A 23,896-nucleotide genomic window follows, 5' to 3' on the forward strand; every position below is an offset into this window, starting at 1 on the left:
GCTCAATGCTCTGCAGAATTGGAAGGAGTAAAGGAGGGATGGGATGGGGAAGCACTTGGCTCTTAGGGTACGTCCAGACTACCCGCTGTATCGGCGGGTAGCGATCGATTTATCGGGGATTGATATATCACGTCTCGTTAAGACGCGATATATCGATCCCAGAACGCGCTCCCCGTCGACTCCGGAACTCCACCGGAGCGAGCGGCGGTAGCAGAGTCGATGGGGGAGCCGCGGCCGTCGATCCCGCGCCGCTATTGTCAAAGAGGGCACTCAGTTAAAAAGTGTTTCCACAAGAGAAGTGTAGCTTTCACCTCCACTCTGACACCCCTATTAGGCTATTTTTAGAACTATATATAGCCTTTTGAAAGAGCTGGAAAGAATTTAAATTGTTCTAAACAACAATTTTCTTCTATTCCATTCCTACTTTGAGTTACTGTCTTACTTTAGGATTCATATTTTCAGCTGGTGAACCCTTAGGAGGCTGTTTTATAGCTGTAATGCTGCCTTGGATTTTCTCTATATAATAAATAATCCTTCCCATCTTTTCAAGGCCACACTGTCTCCTTTATTTGCCCTCTAGTTCCTTATGTTCTTGTATCTTGTCACCATACCTGAAATCTTCCATCTATTCTTCATTTTTCTTCAATTATCTGTTTTATACTTCCCCCCTATATTCTGTTATCATTATAATTCTCCTGGTTACCTAATATTTTAGAACATGTTTAAGGCTTTTACTTACATTTTTTCCATACCATAGTGGATATATTTTACTCTTCATCTATTTATTGCAAGATGGCACATATAACCCTTGGGCACACATCTATCTATCCCTATGTTTTTAAAACACCCCCCTCCCCCACTCTTGCTTTACATTCCTGAATCTCCTTGTATTTTTCTAAAATCTGTTTTGCTGAAATTCAGTGACCGAGATTCTCCACATTAATGAATAATTGGTGGGGGAGGATCAATTTCTGGGTGTCAGCTTAAACAAACCTTAAAGAGACCTGATTTTTATGGTTGCTCAGCATTAACTGAAAATCATGCACCTGCAAGGTGCATCACACTGGATAACCAAGCACACCAAATCACTAGTTACATTTGAAAACATTTGTTTATACTCTAGCATTTATTGCAAAGCCAAAATGAAAATTGTGATCCTTATCGTTTACAGTCTCACTTCTCTCTCTAATCATGTTCTACTGTGTGTGTTACTCACAGTGAAGCTATGAAGAGAGCTGGTCAGAAAATGGGAGGAAGATTTCCATAGAGAATTTCAACAAAAATGAAAAAAAAATGTTTTCCACAGGAAATTTTGTAAAAAATTGAACTGAAATATTTCAATTCTGAAATGTCACTGTTGTTCCTAATGAGAATTGTACTTTGGATGTCTCACACTCCCATTCTTCCGCATAGACTGCACTCTCTCATCAAACTACATGTCCTATGATGCACCATGATCTCCTCTTTTAGTGAGGTGAGGTGGTTCATCATGGCAGCTGTATGGAAGATTTGCATCACAAGAAATGAAGTCCATATGGGTAGCCCAGCCCAGAATAGAGAATGGGAGCATGAGGCACCTGAACTACAATTCCCGTGAGATACCCTAGTGGCATTTCAGAATCTAAATAATTCAGTTTTTCAATGAAAATGTTAAGTTTTCCACAGAAAACTGACACTTTTAGCAAAAATAATTAGCCAGTCAAAACTCAATTTTTTGTCAATAAGCAGTTTAATCAAGAAATAGGGAAAGGATTTCAGAAGTGAAGTGAAGCAGTTTCAATAGAAAGTTTTTAACCCACCTCAGTTATTTGTTCACTCACTATTTTATTCCCTAGTTTACTTGATGTACATGAAAACTTTATTTTTTATGTTATAGGACTGGGGGACGGGGGCAGGGGACAATGGGACTGAAAAGTATTATTACCAGTGCTTTGTTCTTTCCACAAATAATTTTAATTGCCCTCATCATGCCCTTCCTACAAAATGGTATCTACAGCTGCTTTTTCCCCCTATTCATGACAGTCATCCAAAAAAAAAAAAAAAAAAAGGCCAATGATCAGAAAAGTCCCAGGTACAATTAACCAAAACCTTGTTGATTTTCAACTTTCTTCCACATAGTGAAACATATGATAAAATCCAAGAATCTCGGTGAAAATTAAACATATGAGTGTCTATATTCATTTGGGGAAGCCAAAGTAATTTCTTATACCACATATTTATTATACAATAGTATACCAGATACCAGCAGCAGGCAAAGGAAAGTATCCACAAACAACTGTAAACTAACATTATTTTATGCTCTTCCAATTACCAGCAAACCACATGCCACAACTGTGCTACAAAACAGTTCTAACGTTATCATCATTGATCTTGCCTGAGGTTTTCTTGTAAAGAATTATTTGACATTCTTTCTATAGATTTTGAAAATGGAATTTATTTGGTGTATGCATCCTTTTAAGTTAACATCAGACACCAATTACTTGTACAATTTCCTTTTAATAACGAAGATTTTTATATTCTTGTGATGTCTGTCATGTAGTCACATGCTCATAAATTACCAAAACATTTAAAGAGCAGTGGATCACCACGACTGTAGGAAATAGATTTTCCAGTTCATAAAATCATCAGGATAGCTCAATTTAAGTGCTATTGGCATTTACTGTGGTTGCAAAATCCTCAGACTGATAGTGCAACATATTGTGTGTTCTACTACTAAGGCAACTGGGTTTCACTGACAGTAGAAAAAAATAAAACTTTTGGATGAAATTCATCCCTGTCCAGAGAGCCAGCACAAGCCCTATGCACCAGGCAACAGGCAACAGGCCTTATGTGGAATGTACACAGTGCTCAGACCTTTTGCTGTACCTCTACACGAGGGTGAATTTCACTCTTTGAGAAAGTCTTTTTTTGAGGAGACCAAAAATTAGTGATGGCTCCCCCTTCCTGTAGAATGGATACTGGAATTGTTTGAGAGGATTCACAATTTCACTTCACTCCCTTTGGTCTGGGCCACCACCAAGCTTGATGTTTCATGCTCAGAATGTCTTAAGAAAACAACTGAATAATACATAGGCACTAAGCAGTACTGTATAAGTTAGTTGTTCTACAATATAGCCCTGAATTAATCTAGCACAGGGGAATTACTAAATCTTTCAGGTTCAACTGTACCAAGAGAAGGATTAGAAGAATATAGTAATGAATGAATTAACTTACTAAATGGGTCCCTGGCTACACATGATACAGTTAAGGGTATGCCACCTCCTGAGCACCCTTTTGTTGCCACGGGTGGCTCGTGGTGCCCTGCCTCAGTTTCCCCTTTTCAGGGTTTCTCAAAAAAACCCACCTTCACCAGAGTCTGGTTTGGCTGCTCCAGTTACTTGGTCCTCCGACTAAGTCATTGAACAAAAGCCCACCCCTTCTCAGATATAACAGTCCAAAAAGAGAAAAATAAAAAATCCTCACAGCCTACACCCTAGCCTCAAACAGGGCCCCGCCCCTCTGTCCTGAGGGTCTGGTTTGTCTTACTGCTCTTTTACTAACCAGCAACTCCCAGGACTTCCTTCTTGGACTCTTCCTTCTCCCCTGCCTGGAGAGAAAGACCCTTTGCCTTTCCCTAAACCCTCTTGTTTTTTCCCTAAGGGTATGTCTACTCTGCAGCTAGGAGCAAGCCTCCCAGCATGGGCAGACAGACTCCACCAGCAGGCTGGAGCTAGCATGCTAAAAATAGCAGCATGGACAGTGCGGGTTGAGCGGCAGCTTAGGTTCTCAAGCCCATCCAACTTTCAAGCTCTGAGCTTGACTAGCCAAGTCTCTTTTGGACTCACTATGTCCATACTGTTATTTTTAACACACTAGCTCAAGCCCTGCTAACACAAGTCTGCCTACCAAGACAGAGAGGCTTCTCCCAGCTGCAGTGTAGACATACTTCTGAGGGCTAGCTAAGCCACATGACCCACAAATCATGTGACTTTATTACTTCTCACCACTGGGGAAGTGAGTTAATTGTGCCACAGGTGGGGCTGAGCCTTTCTCTCCTTAAAGGGAGCAACCACTCTGTGACATTGCCGAAGGTTTTCATCAGAATCCCTGGTTTTCATCTTTCTGAATCATTCACATTTGGGTTAAATTTTCTAGACCTTGTCTTTGCTTTAAAATAAACAAAATCCCCTTTGAGAACCAGATGAGTAGAAAAATACATTTTCCCCATTGCTAACAATACCGTACCATACATTTTTAAGAGTGTTTACAGCATAAACAGCTGAAGTTTCAAATTTGGTATGATGCAATTCAAAATGGTGGCTGCCACAATGTCTTTCTATCTAGGTATTTCTGAGCTTATCACGATGGTACATGGGCACCTGTTTCAGAGGTAGGTCATACATCTAAAGTAAACACACTTACTGCCTGGCACTCCTCTAAAGAAACTAGAGTGGAAAAATGGAGTCAGTCTTGAAAACATCCCTAACTAATAAAGACAATACCAATTTTTTAAACACGTTGATGACCAAAGCAATAGGAAACTATTCTCTTCCCATCTTTTCTGTAGCAAACTATTCTTAACCCATCTTTCCAGCATGCCTACATGGTAAACACGCTGACACAGGCTTTGGCTGAATCTCATGCTGAGTATTCAGCTCAGAGGGTATTTTCCCACATTCATCCTCAGGTCCAGTGGCGGTTTTATTTCAGTAGGAGTCTATGATTTGTGGAGAAAGTTCTAAGAAACAGTCATCCAAAATTTAAAATAAACATCAAACAACTTTATTATGGAAACATCAAAGATGCTTTTGCATGCACTAAAGTTGTACAGCAGTGCTCTAAAACTATAATCTTAATTCTATTACCTTTCATAAGTAATAAGCATATAATTTTATAAGCACTTAAATTGGCCATGAAAAGATTAAATTTCATCAAATTATATTATCATAGAATAAATGGATTTAAAGCCCACAGGGGACATTCTAACACTGTTTTGAGATCAGACCATATGCAAGGTGTGAAAATAAACTCATGAGAACTCTGCATTGTTAACTTGCTACTTTTCCCCACTCAACGCTTCTTAAAATGGTTTTAATTTATATAATTTCTCAGCAAATCATTTTCCTTTCACATTACTTAACAATGTATCTGTCTCTTTTGAATTTTAAATAGAACAGTTGGAGTTTCTTCTTCTTAAATTCTGTTCACTTGTAAAGCGACAGAGAACCATGATTATTTCTGTCCTATCTTTGTGCATCCTGTTGTTCTTTTGACATCACTTCTCAATAAATGGACTAAATGAGCTGTAAATATCAGCATTTAACCAATCAAAAAGATCTTTATTTATTTAAAATGTATCAGATTTGCTTAATCTAAAAAGCCTAATTGAAAAGGCTATTCAGGTCAGCTGAGATATTAGAAGACTACTGAATCACCTTTAATGCTATTTAAAAGGATGTGAACAGGCTAGAGGAAAAATTAAACCAAGGCCATTAAAATTTAATTTGACTTAGTAAAGCCATTAACAGTTCAGTTTTATGCACGGGCAGGCATTCTAAAAATATAACCATATAATTCAGAAGCCCAGAATTGTCAAGTGGATGCCCCTTATGTAGCAAAAATTAGAAAAAGGTGACTGTAAGGGGCAAATCATAGAAAGAATCAAAGGTAAAGAACTTTTGAATCCCATGTCTATCTGCTGGTCTGTATACACGCACACACTTAAAAAAATGTCTCTCTCTTGCTCTCTCTGTATATATAGGTATAGATATAGATATAGATAGATAGATATAGACATATATTACATTACCTATTTACAAACCAATCAGCCTTCTCCTTTTCGCCCTACTTGCTCCACTTTTATTCCTTGAAGCGATCTCTTAACAAACTTTTACATTTCACCACCACTAGCAGCCCTCTGAGATACTGCATGAGACTCTACCAAGGCAATTCTGCATCTGATAATTGCCAAACTAGTAATATGTGTTTAACTTAAAAGTATACGGTTAATCAAAAACTCCCCCTCCTACATTATTTTAGGATAACTGTGTGGAGAAGTAGACAACCAACCTGTTGTACATGATCAAGAACAATTGCAATGCCATGAATTTTAGGCTTGTTATTATACCAGAAATTGTGATATCTTCATTAAAAAACTCTAGATATTCTATACTAATTGAGCACAGGTTGGCTTTCACTTTAACCTTGTCTGTAGCTTTGATTGTACTAATGTGGTCCAGATAGTAGAACAATATTTTTATTTGTGTACAACTCTTGCCAACTACCACTAACATACAGCTGAACTCTGAATTATTAGAGTTGTAGGATTCTATTCAAACCAGACTGATTAAATGTAGACAATGTTTCTGCATATGAATTTTTGATTTAATAATGTATTTAATTTCTAAAGAAATAATGCACTAAGGCAGTACATAATGTTACTCTTAGCAAGTCACCTGTACTATACTACTGTCTTTACAATTTTGCCTTTGCACGTTGAAAACATTACTGCAATATTTCCTGTATTCACTTTAGGAATATTTAGAGAATATTTCAAATACTATTACAGTTACATGCACAGGCATTTGTTAAGATTTTAGTCCACTGTATTTTTCATGTGTTTACAATATAATCAAAAAATGTAGGATTAAACTGAGAATACATTGGGTTACGTGTCAATGGACAACTAAGACTTCATATTGCACTGTCTGAAAAGAAAAGCTGGCTGTTCCAATTCTGGGGTTGCATAGTCATTCTTTCAAGTGAATTAAAATTAAATATTGTTGCAGCTATGATTGTATAAAAGGTGTCTAGCTGATGTACAAAACCTGGAATTGCATAACGTTGGGTTTAATTGTGTTGCTACATAAATTCCTCCACTACACCACAGAGCCTCTGGCTGAGTTTCTCATGTTCCTCACTGTGGTGGTGGAGATACCAAGGATGATAGTGGTCAGTGACTTTAAGGTGCATGCCAATGCTCCTTCTGGACTGACTTGGGAGGTCAAGGCTATAATAACAACCATAGGGTTATCCCGCATGATTTCTGGCTCTTTATATAAAGAATGAAATCCTGGTCCCATTGCTGTCACCACTCTGGATCTAGTGTTTGGAGTAACTTTGGAGAATATGGAGATTATAACTACGTAACACCATTATGGACTGATCACCTCCAGTCTAAGGCTTTGACACTCTCATGCAGTTGGGGTGAAGGACCTGTTTAATAGTCCACTTAGGATACTGGTGAAACTAGATAGGTTCCAGAAGGCTTTGAGGGAATGGTGTCTATGGTTCCAACTGACCACTCTCTGAATTGTCTGGTGGGATATTAAGAACATATTTTGTCCATAGTGATACTGTGGCTCCGAAATACTTTCTTCCACCACTTCACCCTGACAGTTCATCCTGGCTTACAGGTGATTTGTGATGGATGCCATGAGAGGGAAAAAACAGTCAAAGCTCTGATGGCAGAGGTCACTCTCTGAATGACACCATCGGAGACACCAGGATTGCCTTTAAACTTATTCCACTAATCATGTAATTACCCAGGAAAGGACTTTCCTCCTTTCCTGACTGATGATTTAAGTGTTAGGGAAGCTTTTGAAGAAGAAAGAGAGTGGCAACCTCTACTATCTTCTTAAGGAGTCCTGTAAGCTAACGGTATTTCATTAGAATGGATTGGATCACTTCTAGTTGGAAACCTCATCCACAGCGGAATAAAGTTTACTGGAGGCAAATTTGTTGATGATGTCCAAATGCTCTCTTCTGTATGTTGCTTACAGAACTGCCAAATCCATCTAGGATATGTTTAAATTAGAGAATGTGCAAACAGTTTGGTCAACTCAAATGTTCAGTGAGCAGATTGCCTCAAAGCTACCCTAAAGCAGATTTGTCCTTGACAAAATGAGAAATAACAGCAGATAAAACAGTTGTCCTCCCTGTAACTGCACTGGGAGAAAGTAAGCAGAAACTAACGTAATTGGACTTGAGCATCTGGGTACAGGTTACATCTTCCTGATTTATACCTAATGTTTTAGACTGAAAAGCCATACAGAAATGTGTACGTCCAATGTATAATGTTACTGCCAAGAAATTGTATAATTTGAGTAGAATAAGGAACCTCCACTGATGAACTTGACTGAAAACTTAATGAAAGCAGATGTCCCTCCTTAGTTGTATCAGTCCAAAATCTAATACTATTGTATTCTTACACCTCTCCAGAGCAGAAAGAAAATCATTTGTATGGTGTACAAACAGCAATTGGAATGACACTGCACATTCTACAGTATATTAATAATTTAACCAGGATTTAAACCTATGTCTTCAGGGAAGACCATCTCATGCACTAGTCCAGTGTAACACTTACAGCTCCCACTAAAGAGCGCTTTTATCAACTACACAAAGTATCAAACAGAGCTTCCTTCTTATCAGGCCTTATCAAGGAATTTACTTTGAGACCCAATGAGTGGTTCAGTTCAACCAACCACAAATGATTTCAAAATATTTAAATAGATTGGAAAGTGTTTGTATATTTCATATATTATCTCTCTCATGAAAAATAAATTAGAAAATACATAGTTTCATTTATGAGGAACCACCACCAATGTAACACTATTGTGATTACAGGACCCTTCTAGCAGTTCCATTTCTAAAAGGTCATGGGCAACATTACCACAATACCAGTAGCTAAATCAACAACGTTATACAGTGCTGTGACACCATTAATGAAAGTGTTTTTGGCACAACTATTCCATCTTATTTGTGGCCAAAAATTCAGAAATATCTGACTTTTTAAAAAATCCCTCAAAATATTTCCTTCTTATGCAGCAAATACGATCACAGTCCCAGGCTATGTAGGCCTATTATCCCTTTTTTTTTTTTTTTTTTAGGTCTGTTGAAATGCATCAAAAACTTAAGTAAAGCTGAAGGATCCCTTAAATCCAGATGATACACACCAATAGATTTGTTCACTAGGTTTATACCATTTTATTTGAGCTCCTTGCTTCCTTAGGCACAGGGCCTAAACTGAATATGTCAGAAGAGAGTCACTTTAAGCTAAGAAACAAAGAAAAATTTCTGGCAGAAAGCCAAAATACTTATGTTAACATAGATTTAAAATATTATTGTCTTGATTTCATATGCTTTTTTTAAAAAAAAAACTGTTTGCACAGCATTGATAAAAGTACATCCATTCCTCTGGTAATGGTGATGTGGATGGGGTGGTGTACTTTTTTGGATGTGGATCACGTAGGTAAAAGTACTGATATTGTAGATTTTCACAAACAAAGCTCACCGAAGAGGCTGTTGCAGCCTCTCAAACAATGTTTTCTTTAACACTTTCTCCTGCATTGAAAAGAATGCTGCCAAATTATTCAGTTCCTTAGAGGGTTCCCTGATAGCCTTTCAGGGGCTAGATCACCAGGCTTATATAGGTCTTATTAAGATAAGGTATTAAGAGCTTCATAATTTAGATTTCATAGAAATGTTTCTGTTATGGGGTTCTCTCACTGTTAGGACACCTTCTCCTGGCTGCTCAGAGGATTAGCTCTCTCCAGGTCTGACACCCGCTTCCGTTGTTTGCTCTCGCCACAGCCCCTCTCACTCTCTGGGATTCAGTGGGGTCCCTCTTCGTGACTTGGTCTTCCAGCCAGGTCACTGTCTGTTTCTCTCCTTCTGGGGGCATCAAAGTCCAACTGGATCAGTTGTCAGAATGCTTCTCCAGACAGTCTTCCAATCCAAGGCCAGGTCCTATGCCACTTTCCCAGCAGCTAGTAGAGAAACTTGGGACTACCCACTATTCCGGGTTCCAGTCCAGGCACCCTATGTCTAGCTAATATGGTCTGTTAGCTCCCAGACTCTGTTGCTATTTCCCTGGACTCCTACCTACCTCTCTGCTCTGTCTTCTGTCACCCTATTCATCTCCATACACACATACACCAGGATTTCCAGCCCATACTCCCTTCTTCCAGGGAGTGACTGCAGACTACTTCTGCTGCAGCCCCCTTCTGTTCTCAGCTTGCTGGCTTTATACGGCCCAGCCTACCCTTGCTCAGCTGAGCTTCCTCTTCTATTAGGGCACCTAATCCTCCCCCAAGTGCAGCCTGTTCGGTTAATTAGCCCCCTCCCAGCTACCTGAACCCTTTCAGGTGATTTGTGGCGTGAACATATCATCACAGTATCACAGAAATGTAGGGTTGGAAGGGACCTTGAGAAGTCATCAAGTCCAGCCCCCTGAGGTGAGGCAGGACCAAGTAAACCTTGACCATCCCTGTCAGGTGTTTGTCCAACCTGTTCTTAAAAACCTTCAGTGATGGGAATTTCATAACCCCCCTTGGAACTTAACTATCCTTATAGTTGGAAAGTTTTTCCTAATACCTAAACTAAATCTCCCTTGCTGAAGATTAAGGTCATTACTTCCTGTCCGACCTTCAGTGGACACAGAGAACAATTGATCACAGTCCTCTTAACAGCCCTTAACATATTTGAAGACTATTATCAGGTCTTGCCTTAGTCTTCTTTTCTCACGAATAAGCACAGCCATTTTTTTAAACTTTTCCTCATAGGTCAGATTTTCTAAACCTTTTATCATTTTTGTTGCCCTCCTCTCAATTGTCTCCAATTTATCCACATCTTTTCTAAAAGTGTGGCATGCAGAACTGGACACATTACTCCAGCTGAGGCCTCACCAGAGCCAAGCAGAGCAGGACAATAACCTTCTGTATTTTATATCAGACACTCCTGTTAATACAGCCAGAATGATATTAGCCTTTTTCACAACTGCATCACATTGTTGACTCATTCAATTTGTGATCTACTACAATCCCCAGATCCTTTTCAGCAGTACTACTACCATCTACTCAGTTATTGACCGTTTTGTATTAGGGCGTTTAATTTTTCTTTCTTAAGTGTAGGACTTTGCACTTCTCTTTATTGAATTTCATTTTGTTGACATCAGACCAATTCTCTCATTTGACAAGGATGTTTCAAAATTTAATCCCGTCCCCCAAAGTGCTTGCAACCCCTCCCAGCTTGATGTTATCCACAACTTTTATAAGCATACTTTCCACTCCATTATCCAAGTCATTAAGGAAAATATTGAATTGTATGAGACCCAAGATAGCTCCCTGCAGGACTCCAGTACATGTACCCTCCCAGTTTGACAGTGAACAATTGATAACTGCTCTTTGAGCATGGTCTTTCAACCAGTTGTACACCCACTTTATAGCACTTCCATCTAGACTTTATTCCCAGCGTGCTTATGAGAATGACCTGTGGGACTGTGTCAAAAGCCTTCCTAAAATCAAGATCTATTATATCTACAGTTACCCCCCCCATCCACTAGGCCACTAATCCTGTTGAAGAAGGAAATTAGATTGGTTTGGAATGATTTTTTCTTGACAAATCCATGTTGGCTATTACTTATAACCTATTATACTCTAGGTCAGGGGTCGGCAACCTCTGGCATGTGGCTCACCAGGGTAAGCACCCTGGCGGGCCGGGCCAGTTTGTTTACCTGCCGCGTCGGCAGGTTCGGCCAATCTCGGCCCCCACTGGCCGCGGTTCGCCGTCCCAGGCCAATGGGGGCTGTGGGAAGTGGTGCGGGCTGAGGGATGTGCTGGCCGCAGCTTCCCGCCGCCCCCATTGGCCTGGGACGACGATTGGCCGAACCTGCCGACGCGGCAGGTAAACAAACTGGCCCGGCCCGCCAGGGTGCTTACCCTGGCTAGCCGCGTGCCAGAGGTTGCCGACCCATGCTCTAGGTACATAAGAACGGCCATACTGGGTCAGACCAATGGTCCATCTAACCCAGTATCTTCTCTTCTGACAGTGGCCAATGGCAGGTGCTTCAGAGTGATCCGTCCTGTCGCCCATTCCCAGATTCTGGCAAAGAGAGGCCAGGAACTCTTCAGAGCATAGTTTTGCATCCCTGCCCATCCCAGCTAATAGCCATTGATGGACCTATCCTCCATGAATTTATCTAGTTCTTTTTTTGACTCTATTATACTCTTGGCCTTCACAACATCCTCTGGCAAAGAGTTCCACGAGTTGACTGTGCGTTGTGTGAAGAAATACTTCCTTTTGTTTGTTTTAAACCTGCTGCTTGTTAATTTCATTTGGTGACCCCTAAAGCTTGTGGCATGAGAAGGAGTAAATAACACTTCCTTATTTACTTTCTCCACACCAGTCATGATTTTATAGACCTTTATCATATCCCCCCTTAGTCGTCTTTTTTCTAAACTGAAACGTCCCAATCTTGTTAATCTCTCCTCAGATGGAAGCTGTTCCATACTCCTAATCATTTTTCTTGCCCTTTTCTGTACCTTCCCTCTTATCCTATGACAGCTTACTTTGCTTAAGAGCCTTTGGTGAGGGACCTTGTCAAAGGTTTTCTGAAAAACCTAAGTACACTATATGCACTGGATCACTTTTGTCCACATACTTGTTGACCCCCTTAAAGAATTCTAGTAGATTGGTGAGGCATGATTTCCCTTTACAAAAACCATGTTGACTCTTCCCCAACAAATCATGTTCATCTGTGTGTCTGATAATTCTGTAGTTTCAACCAATTTGCCTGGTACTGAAGTTAGGCTTACCGGCTTGCAACTGCTTACAATTGGGTTGTTTAATAATTAGTTCCAGTATCTTTCCAGGTATCGAAGTTAGGCTGACTGGTCTGTAATTCTCTGGGTTTCTCTGGGTCTTCTTTGTTCCCCTTTTTAAAGATAGGTCCTACATATGTCCTTCTCCAGTCCTTTGGGACCTCACCCATCCTTCATGAATTCTTGAAGAGAATTGCTTACAGTTCCAAGACTGATTCAGCTAATTCCTTAAAAAGCATAGGATGAATTTCGTCAGGCCCTGCAGACTTGAATCTATCTAACTTATCTAAATATCCTTTAACACATTCGCTTTTGGCTTGAATTCCTTCCCCTTTGTTGTTAATTTTAATTTTGCTGCTTATCTGGTCACAATTAATCGTTTTCATGAATACTGAAGCAAAATAGGCATTCAATATCTCAGCCTTCTTGATATCATCTGTTATTAGCTCATCTTCCCTGCTAAGTAGAGGAACTACACTTCCTTTGTCTTTCCCTTGTTCCTAACATGTTTAAAGAATCTTCTTATTGCCTTTTATGTCCTTTGGTAGATGTAACTTATTTTGGGCCTTAGCCTTTCTGATTTTGTCCCTGAATACTTGTGCTAGTCTTTTGTACTCCTCTTTGGCAATTCATCCATGTTTCCAGTTTTTGTAGGATTCCTTTTTGGATTTGCAGCTAATTAAAGAGCTGCTGAGGAAACCATATTGGCCTCTTACAAATCTTCCTATCTTCCCTTCTCATTGGGATAGTTTGCAGTTGTGGCTTTAATATTGTAATGCCAGCGCTCCTGAACTCCTTTATCCCTTAGGTTTTCATCTCATGGGACCTTACCTACCAATTCTCTAAATTTGTTAAAATCTGCTTTTTCCCCCTATCTAGTACTTATATCACTCCTTCTATCACAGAGTTGAGCACCTCACAATCTTTAATGTATTTATGATAGTAACTCCCTTGTGAGATACAGAAGTGCTGTTATTCTCATGGGCTTTGAGGCTGAGAAAGACTAAATGGTTTATCCAAGTCTGTAGCAGATAAGGGAGGGTCTCCCAGCTCTCAGGCTGCCCCCCTAACCACTGAATCATCCTTTTCAAACTTTAGCTCAACTCCTGAGGCCTTTAGTCCATTTTTACTCAGTCCACATTCAGGCAAACTCCTGTCAATGGAAATTTGACTGAATAATGTCTGAGTAAAAACAGAATAAGGATTTGGACCCTAATGCGAATGGGGCAGGGGGAGGAATAGGAACTATTTTTTTAAAATTACAATATAATATTCCTTTACTAAGCACTATATACTTATGTCTATGCAGTGTGGCATTAAAATATCAGTGTAAAACCAAAAGGCCAGAATCGTAACATTTGTACAGACCTTTAGAAGCAATAAGCTGAATGATTTTTACACAATGACACAACCACTTATATCATGATGGGAGGAAGTAAGCCTGAATTCTTCTCAGCTGTATATGCCTATTTTTTACAGTCAGTGATAGGAATGAGCGTAACAGAGACATCTACAGACAAAACTAGTAAAGCGGTCTTGTAGCTCCGCTAGTGGAGCCTTGCTTTCTAAAATTTGATTCTTAATATCTTCCCTTTCTGTGCTAATTTCTTTGCTGTCTTCTAATGGAGTCATCCTCTGGGTTTAGGTGCCTGGAGTTACTTGTATCAAAGCAGAGAATAAAATGTATTTCAAACTAATTCCATGCTCTGCGCTAGTGTGAGAAGAGCACATGTTGGTAGTATGGTAGTAGACAGATGGAAAATCGTTCTGATTCTATGGATATGCTATACTGCACCTGCATTTACAATGTACAAAGCACCCATCTACTGTGAGAAGAGCAGTAATGTTCAGAAACCAAGATGTCTTCATTTAAGAACTACATTATAACTAAATTATATAATAACAAAGTCACTTGCTTAACTCAGATGCCAGATCTTTAAACACACATGCATAGAAAATCAGACCTAATGTTCAGAATCTGACTTCATAGTAGGTTGAATCCAATCTCAAAATAGGTGTTTTAAATTTCACTTTTCCTACATATTTTTTGTTTACTGGACTTTTTTAGATTTTTAGAATAATTAAAAGGGATGCCTACCCAGGGCTCCAGGCACTACCCCGACATGTTATATAAACAAAAATACAATTAAACAGCAGTTTACTGACTTCTCTTCAACAGCCATCAGAACTGAATCCCCTACAAAACAAAACATAAAAACTCCCTTTGCTCATGCACACCTAACCCTCATATAACCCCACCCTCTAAGCGTACCGCACAGAACAAATGACAACTGAAGCCCTATCTTGAGTCATTTACAGTCATTTCATCAGCTAAACCAAATCAATGAAAGTCCAGGATGCTGCAGTATGTGGTGTTAGTGATTCACCAAGTGACAACTTTCTCTTTGAGTCTTTGTTGAACAAATGTTCCAACATGGTGTTAGGGGACATTGTGCTGCTGGAATTTTTGTTTGAGACCTAAATCTGAGTTTCTTGTGTTCATTAAAAATCTCATTTTTTATTAATAGTTTTGTGTTCATAATAGCATTAGCTCATAATAATAGCACTAACACCTATACCGCCAATAGTAGCATCTCATTACTTGAGATATATTATCTCATTTTATATATGAGATACACTATTACTAACAAAAGTCTCTTAATAAGGAGAAGTGGGATTTTTAATGACCACAGAAATTATAAGGAACACAGTTGTAGGCCTCACTTAAAAGATGTGTGACAAGATACACCCACCCAGCTTATATACTGCTCTATTCTTAACAGGTACTCAAGACATGCACACTATTAACTAAATCAATCTAACAATATCATTTTATTGTAACTTGTCTTCCCTGTCCCCACCCCAATATCACATGGTGTTTTAACTTACAGACAAATTCTGAGATGAGTTGCATACTTTCAACTCCGACTGCAACTAATGAGAACTGAGGGTGCCTAGTTCCTCTCAGTATTTGGCCCTTAGATTTCAAGATAATAGGGCAAGAAAATTGTTTTATACATGTGTAGAACATTTAATCAGAACTATATTATTCATGATCATTTTCTTATTATTTTAATGTTATGCTACTTCAAGTATGTTGCACCACAAACCCAAGTCCTTCCTGTAACACATTCTATGATGTTCTTTATATGGTGTTATCAGCTTCTTCAACACTTCTCTGTCCAGCATGGAGCTGCTCAGCACTCACTAGATCGGGGTCGGCAACATTCGGCACGCGGCTCGCCAGGGTAAGCACACTGGCGGGCCGGGCCAGTTTTATTTACCTGTTGACGTGGCAGGTTCGGCCGATCGCGGCCCCCACTGGCCGCGGTTCGCCATCCCGGGCCAATGGGGGCGGTGGGAAGCAGCGCGGGAGAGCGATGAAAAGAGTGTCATAGCAGAAAAGAATTTGTAACTTCTCCCACATGGCTTGATTTTGCTCAGGCTGACCTGTGCCATGAGCATGTGGTATATCATGTACTATCTGTTTAAAATTAGTCATGCATAATCATCAGGGGCTTCCCATTGCAAGGGAATGTACATGATGCAGACACATTTAGGGTCTGCGCAGAGTCTATAGGAGCCATCTTGTCATGTAACTAATGAAGAGTGTTGTGGTTTAAACATTATATCCCCGATCTCACTCTGGGTTCCTAAAGTACAAAGCATACTCACAAGGAAGATACTCTCAGCTGCCTGACCCATGTTAGAAAGCACAGCGGGGAAGTGGCTTCTATTGTTTCAGCTATCACCACACAAAGGGGGATTTAATTGCTCTTTCATTTAGCCTGAATGAATGGTGCTTAGTACACCCATAGACTTTACCCAGGCTTGTGATTGATGGCAGTCAACATAACAAAATGCACACTGTAAGGATGTGCAAACTGGTTCCAGTAAAATAAGTTCAAATGAGTTGGAGCTGAATATTAGCTCAAACCTGAAACAAAACTTTTATAATGTTTGAAAAATCATGCTAAATTGATTTCCACATGTCTCCACCGCCTATTTTTGGCAAGGACAAATACTGAAATACCTGATTACATGGCATTTGCAAATTAGGTGGAACCAAGAAATATCAGAAATCTAACAAAAAGGCAGCTCATTAAATAACCCCAGCCTTAGATCAGTAAAATGTTTATATCCCCCGTTGAACCTCCAAACAATGTAATTAATTGCTCATTATTAAAGGATTCCAGTGATTTTGTGTTATGTATCTTGTACTCTCCTCTCCATATTTACTCGTGATGAACAGGGCTTGCCATTTCAGAGACCCTTGGCCTCTACACTGTGATAAAACACAGCACAGAATCTCAGAGCCCACATGAGCTGACCCCAGCAGAGGGGTTGGGCTTCAGGGCTAAAAATAGCAGTATAGATGTTCCAGCTGGGGCTGGAGCCCAGGTTCTGAGACCCTGTGAGGGGGAAGGGTCTCAGCATCCAGGCTCCAGCCTGAGCCTGATTAACTACACTTCTAATTTTAGTCCCACAGCCCCAGCCCATGTCAGCTGCCCTGAGTCAGCCACAGCCATTTCTCAGGTCTTTTACTGCAAGGTAGACATACCCTAATTCTCTCTCCCCTGCTCCCCCAACTGCACACAACACATACACCTGGAGCAAGATTCTTATCTGCTTCTTATCTCCAACACTATAAATCTAAGATACATAGCTACACAATAAGAGGAAGCAGTGCACTATGGGGTGAATATGTTATTCAGAACTTTCAGACCTCATGCAGTCATGTTTTTGTGGTATGTTTGTAATATACTGGATGGGAGAATCCCAGGCACAAAGCGAGATGACTAATAAAACCTGTCTACCTTTTTAAAATGTGCTAAATCTATACATACAGAACAAAGAAATCCAAACAAATAAGGAGTCACAAACTGAAATTCTCCTGTAAGAGGTCTTGAGCTAATGGTTCTTATTTCTTACTACAACCCAGTGCAATACATTTGACTACTACCACCTCATACAGATAAAAGAAAGAGTTTGGGGAAAACTCATTGTTATACAGCCATCATGGGATCTCAGTTACCAAAATATATATGTGCTAAATACATTTATGTCAACCCAATTTAAAAATGAACAGTGTTCAAAGATCCTACAATCTATCATTTATTCCCTGTAGTTTGGTAGGCTACTGTTTGGGGGGAGGGAGGGGCGTGCAGAGATTTTGTGCTCCTGAGTCCTTTAGGCATTGTTGATACACAGGATCACTCTCTTAAGACTTCATCGCATACTTTTCTGTATAATTCACCTGCACATCTTTATATAACCATTTAAAGATATAAAGTCTAATGACAATTACAAAAGCACAAAGGAGCCATGTAAAGAACATGAACAGCACAACAGGCCTATATCTGAATCTGAGAGACTCACACATTGCAAACATCTATGTTACCAACAAGCCCCAAGCATACATCACATCAGAAGAAACCGTGATTATTACAACTGTAATAATCCATAACTCTGCCCTAACAAGGTGCATGTGTTACTCAGTTTATACCTAAGATAACAAATCTTACCAGGAACACAAGGTCCATGACTAATTTGCATCAAACTGAGTGGATTGCAGTCACAATCATCTTAAACATGGGGGTGCAGCATGCAGATACTAGAATCCCAGAATGTAATACTCCATCTTGTTGCAGCATCTCTGATCACGGTTCATGTATGGGCCATAAGCCACACTTCGGCCATCTCTCCATTATATGGAATGTATCTACATACTGTGTAGTGTATATTTTTACTATTAGCATTATAGATGTAGGGAATAATTATAAAAGGGATCAGGAGATGGCACAAGGGTGATGGCACCAATAACTTGTAAGCTATTTTAGGCCCTGATCCTGTAACTGATAACACACACGTGGACATGTGGAGCCCTATGAGGACTCCCAAGGTGCCCTGTATGGGACAGGGCCACCTACATGCTATCAGACCACCTACATGCTACATGCTATCAGTTGCATGTTTCTGGCTTCTATGATTAATAAAATTTAATTTCTCTCTTTCTACTCTCCTTTCCTCGCATGGCAGCTTTACCTGTAGTTGTAAAGAAAAAAGATTGAGAGAAGTGCAGAGCATATTTTAAGTCCCAGAAGAGCATTTTAATTACCATTTTTCTGGAAGGTACTCTTATACTGCTAGCCAGTCAGAAAGAAAGATTTGAAAAACAGACAAATAACATAATAGATTTAAATAATTTCTGGTGCTAGTGAATCTTCACTTGTATAACTAAACTTTAGTTTTATAACAATGCTGTAAGGAACAGCATCCATCAGTGGACTGAGCATGGGGCTGGGAGCCAGGAACTCCTGCATTATAATCCTAATACTGGCGCTAACTTGCTGTGTGGCTTTAGGAAAGTCACTTAACTTACCTGTACTTCCATCTGCCACAACTGCAAATTGAGAATACACCTATCTTAAAGGAGGGTTGTGCGGATTAATTATGTAAGCCTAGGATAATATTTTGTTTGGGATTTGGATTTTTGTTTTTTCAAGGGTTGCTTGTTTGGTATAGCAGTTTGTAGCTCTACATACATTACGTACCAAGTATTATTAGTGCTTGGGAAGAGATTTGGGTGAAGTACTGGCTCCCCTGAAGCCAATGGGACTTTGACTTCAGAAGGTCCAGGATTTCACCCAAGTTTGTGATGTTAGAGAGAATATTTAGGTACTAATTTTGATTTACTGGGATGGTGAGATTTTTTTTCATTGATTTCACATATGTTCTCCCTAAATTAAAAAGCTTAAAGGAAAATAACCAGGCAGGTAGGAAATTCCAAGATCATCTAGCTACGCAGAAATTACTGGTCTCTCAGGTCAACCAACACACCACGTCTACCTCTGCAGATATTGGGCTCTTTTTTGCCACCTTTTCTTCTTCCAACCAAGTTTCTAAGAATGAGTATCAACAAGGAAAACTCATTGCCTTCAAGCACACATTAAGGCTTTTTTTAAAGCATAAAACTTCTATTATCATATTGTACCATTTTTAGGTATGGGAATTTAATTTCAACAATAAAAAGCATGGAAAATCCTATGTGATACCATAATATGCAATACAAACATATCACTTCATCTTTTTTGTATGAGGTTTGTTTGTCAGCTAATTGATTTTTATAATGATAAACCAAGAATCTGTATTTTTTGGAATCAAAACCCTTAGGAATGTGGTCGGAAAAGTCTTGCTTCCTAAGATTTGTCCATGTAGATTTTTTTACAGTTTGAATAACTTTTAGAAACAAACTTCCATACTCTCCCATTTAGTTTCTTTGCTTGTTCTCTATAGCTCAGAAATCAGCATTTTGTGTATGTATGGGTGGGGGAGGGGAAAAGTGAAGTCACACATTATTTTTTCTATTTACCTTCTGAAACCACCAGTTATGGTCACTAAAGCATCTGGTAAAAATGTCCATACAGCATCTTTAACAATCAAGCTTACTGCATCTGCTTCTGCCTTAGATACATGGCTAAGGAGGTCTTCATAGTAGAGAAACCCTAAAAGTAATTTTACATGAGTAAAAAAGTTTGATCTGAATGAAATATTAAAATATACATATCATTAAGCAAGCTAAAGATAAGGCTGATAATAAACTGTTCAGCAGGGAGTCAAAAACACTCAAGTTGCATGACGGGCATGTGATTCCTAAGCTGACCCCAATTAAGACTGGATGTTTTTCTAAAATATATATTTTACTTCAACCAGAAGTTATGAGCTTGATGTAGGAAGTACTGGATAAAATGTCATGGCCTGTGTTATACAAGGAATTCAGACTAATCATAACGGTGCCTTCTGGCCTTAAAATCTATGACCAGCTTGTTTTATTTCAACATTACTTCCAAAATGGCTCTACCTCTTCAGAGTCATCTCAAGAAACTTCTGCTTTTTACAAGAACAAACCAGGGAGAACTTACTGATAGATTTATTGAGTCTATTATTAACTTTCCCCCCCAAAAAAATGTCACTAGCAGATTTCCTTAGAATCTCCAGGCCCCTGATGGGGAATGACTCTCTGGCTTCACCAAAGAAGTTCAGTTACTGAGGACTGGGAGATGGATGGAGACTAGCAAGGGTGGTTAGGAGATAAGCGCCAACAAGAACAGAAAAGGTTCTGGTCTTTCTTGGGGAGCTAGGAGAAAAGTGTCATTGGGACATGAGGAGAAGCTGGATTGTTTTTTTTTAGGTCACAAAAGAAGTGGTAGTTAGGAATGGTTGATATTAGAGATCAGGTGTCTTCAAGTTGGGCTGATCTAAGGCTTTCAGCATTATAAGGGATTGAGAGTTGATCAATTGCTACAAAGACTACAGCAGCCTCTGGTGTTAGTGAAAGTTAAGATTTGCTACTGGTGAAATCCTGACCCCAGTGAAAGAAAATGGGAGAACTCCCATTGAGTGACTTCACCTTTCATGTTTTAGAGGCTTGGGAAAGGAGAGGACTGGACTGGAGCCCTGGCGGTGGGGACCACTCATGTCTGGACAGAATTTGGATGGGGATTGGACCTTTTGACCCATGCAGACTTTATTGTAATAATGACTATATTAACAGTGACATTTAAATCACATAAAATAATCAATCAATCAATCAATGGAGATATCCTATCTCCTAGAACTGGAAGGGACCTTGAAAGGTCATCGAGTCCAGCCCCCTGTCTTCACTAGCAGGACCAAGTACTGATTTTGCCCCAGATCCCTAAGTGGCCCCCTCAAGGATTGAACTCACAACCCTCGGTTTAGCAGGCCAATGCTCAAACCACTGAGCTATCCCTCCCCCCTGGCATTAGTGTGTCTGAAAATAATAGGTGAGCTTTAAAGAATGATAGAAAAAGTGCACTCAGCACAGGGCACATGCATGTGAAGGTCACAATATTGTGCATGTGGGGCGTTGTCTACATAGTACATTAGTGAGCACCAGCTGGGGGGGTAACTTCTAGCAGACAATACCATGTTGTACACTAACTCTCTGTGTGGACCCTTCTCTCCCCCCTCACCCATTGGCACAAACTGAAAGTTCCCTAATGCACATAGCCAGTAGGTGACAAACCTGGGATCTTTGGCAGTAAAAGCAGAGGCTTTTACCACTTGAGATAAAAGGTGTGTGTGTAGAGAAAAAGCTCCTCACTTCACCTGGAATTGAAAAAAAATGTATATCTAGGTAAATAATAAATTTATGCCAGATGGGGAAAAAAAGTTTTGTTGTGTTTATAAGAAGAATTTTAAAGCATCCTGCATTCCCCAGTCAGAGCATTTCAATCAGTTTTAAAGGAGAACAGTTTAGCTTTCTCAAAAATTGTTACCGTATATCATGAACTGGGGCCAACATCACAATCATCAGTGAGGAGGAGTCAAACTCAGGACCTAGAGCAACAAAAGCTCAGGTCTCTGCCACTCAAGCTAAAGGAGAGCTGGCTACAGAGGTGCTGATGACTGGAATATACAGTGTATTTTAAAACCAAACCAAAATTTATTTTAAAATCCCAGAGGCTACACCTCTGGCATAAATACAGCTGGGTCTACATTTTTCCATTTCAAGGGGAACTGAGGAACTTTTCTGCAGAAACAAACAAAAACAATGTTAAAATTGGCTTGACTGAGTTTGGCAACAACCTTCCAATGAGGAAGTTCCCTTAAAAAAGTTACTTAGCAAACTCACAATCCAAATAAAGTTTAGTTGCAGTCTATAAGGAACAGACATACTAAAAACATTTTCTATTTTAGTTAGAAAACTTGAATAACTCAAATTCAGAGGTATTGAAATTGCCACCGAATCCAAGAACACAGATCCACAAACAGAATGGGAGGCAGGTTAATATAGTCTGGGGAAAAAATGACACACCTATGTGCATTAAGAAAAGGGGTATTGGTGTATGGATCATGTAGCAGTCCCAGAGCATGCCCCCTTGTGGTGCACCAGGAAACCGCAGTCACCCTGCCTCAGTTTCCCCTCATCTATGATGGTTCTCTCAGCCTTCAGCACAGATTGGTTGCTGAAAAGATTCAGCACTCTGCCTCAGTTATAAAAAATGATGCACAGCCCTTCCTATGAGCATCTGTCCTGTTGCACAAAGTCTTGACCCTTCTTTTCCTGGGCTTAATTTCCAACCATCCTTTGGATCCAGTCAGTCTCTTCTTCCTCCCATTAACAGCAGGAGTTGCTGTACACTTTACTAGGTTGGTTACATGGGGGGGAACCCACATGCACCTTCAGCTAAGGGCTCCCAGCCCTGGGAACCCTGAACAACTGGGCTATCTGTACCATAACTCAAACTCAGTCTCTTTAATTCCCAGAGCCTCCTCCTATGTATCAGCCTGACCTGTCTAGAAAGTCCTTTCCACCATATCTTCCCAAATGCCAATCCTGGGCTCAAACTTCTTTTCCTGTGGGGTAGGGTTCCACAGCCCTCCTTTCTGGAGCTGTGCTTTGATTCTAGCAGGCTTCCTTCAGCCCTCCCCTTCTTCCCACTGTAGATCCTGGACCTCTCTGAGTCCTTTTCCCTCAGGACTCTTCCTTGCCCTCAGTCCTGGACTCAAAGCTCCTGCCCTGAGACAGGGTGATCACAGCCATCCTTCCTAAGGCTGTGCTTCACTTCTGGCAGACGTTTATAGAGCACCAACAACTTGGGGTACACAAGACAAATCAGATTCCTGTAGTCTTGAAGGTTGAGAACCACTGCTGTAGCCTACACTAATTAATGCTGTTTTAAAGGCATTAAAGTACTTAATCACAGATCTTTTACTGTGGGTTTTACCTGCTTTCTGCATCCTTGATAGCTTCAGGGTCTTGTCAGCTTTTACTTCTTCCAGCGTCCGAAAACCCATTCTGTACCATTTTTCTGATGTCTTCAATCCCACTCCAAAGACAGAAATAAATAGCTAAAGTAAACAGAACAATACACATTTCAGTGTAACTGCAGACATCTGCTGAGACAACACAGTGCTGCTTTCAAAAGGAACAATGTATTAACATAAAGTAAAAAACAAACAAACGTTTGTGTGTACAACTAAAACATAGGGCAAAATTCAGTCTCGTTGGATTTGTTGTATGGATGTAGCTTCCTTCTTCTTCTTCTTTTTTTTTTTTTTTTTCACAATTACCCTGTGCAGCCAAATGGTTATCATACCTGAACAGTTTTCATTAACATGAAATCTAAAAAAAATACAGCAGCATCTCCGCATCTTGGCATGATTTAGCTAAATATGTAGGATTTTCAGTAGTACTAAGCAACTATACTTACTCTTTCACCATTCAAAGTAACTGTTAAGTAATACAAACAGTAACCTTATATATCAATTTTAAAAAACCTCTTCCAAGC

General features: G+C 39.8%; 1 protein-coding gene across 1 annotated transcript in view; it reads right to left on the bottom strand.

Annotated features, from left to right (window-relative positions):
- DNTT (DNA nucleotidylexotransferase) overlaps window positions 1-23,896 on the bottom strand; it is a 127,845-nt gene that overhangs the window by 60,994 nt on the left and 42,955 nt on the right. Inside the window, exons 6-7 of the mRNA XM_026651139.2 lie at window positions 23,333-23,456; window positions 19,951-20,083 (exon numbers count right to left, since the gene is read on the bottom strand). Of these exons, the coding sequence (XP_026506924.1) occupies window positions 19,951-20,083; window positions 23,333-23,456 (257 nt within the window). The remainder of the gene's footprint in view (window positions 1-19,950; window positions 20,084-23,332; window positions 23,457-23,896) is intronic.

This window comes from Terrapene carolina, unplaced genomic scaffold, assembly GCF_002925995.2.
Source record: "Terrapene carolina triunguis isolate 2854851 unplaced genomic scaffold, T_m_triunguis-2.0 Scaffold95, whole genome shotgun sequence".
Taxonomy (NCBI): domain Eukaryota; kingdom Metazoa; phylum Chordata; order Testudines; family Emydidae; genus Terrapene; species Terrapene triunguis.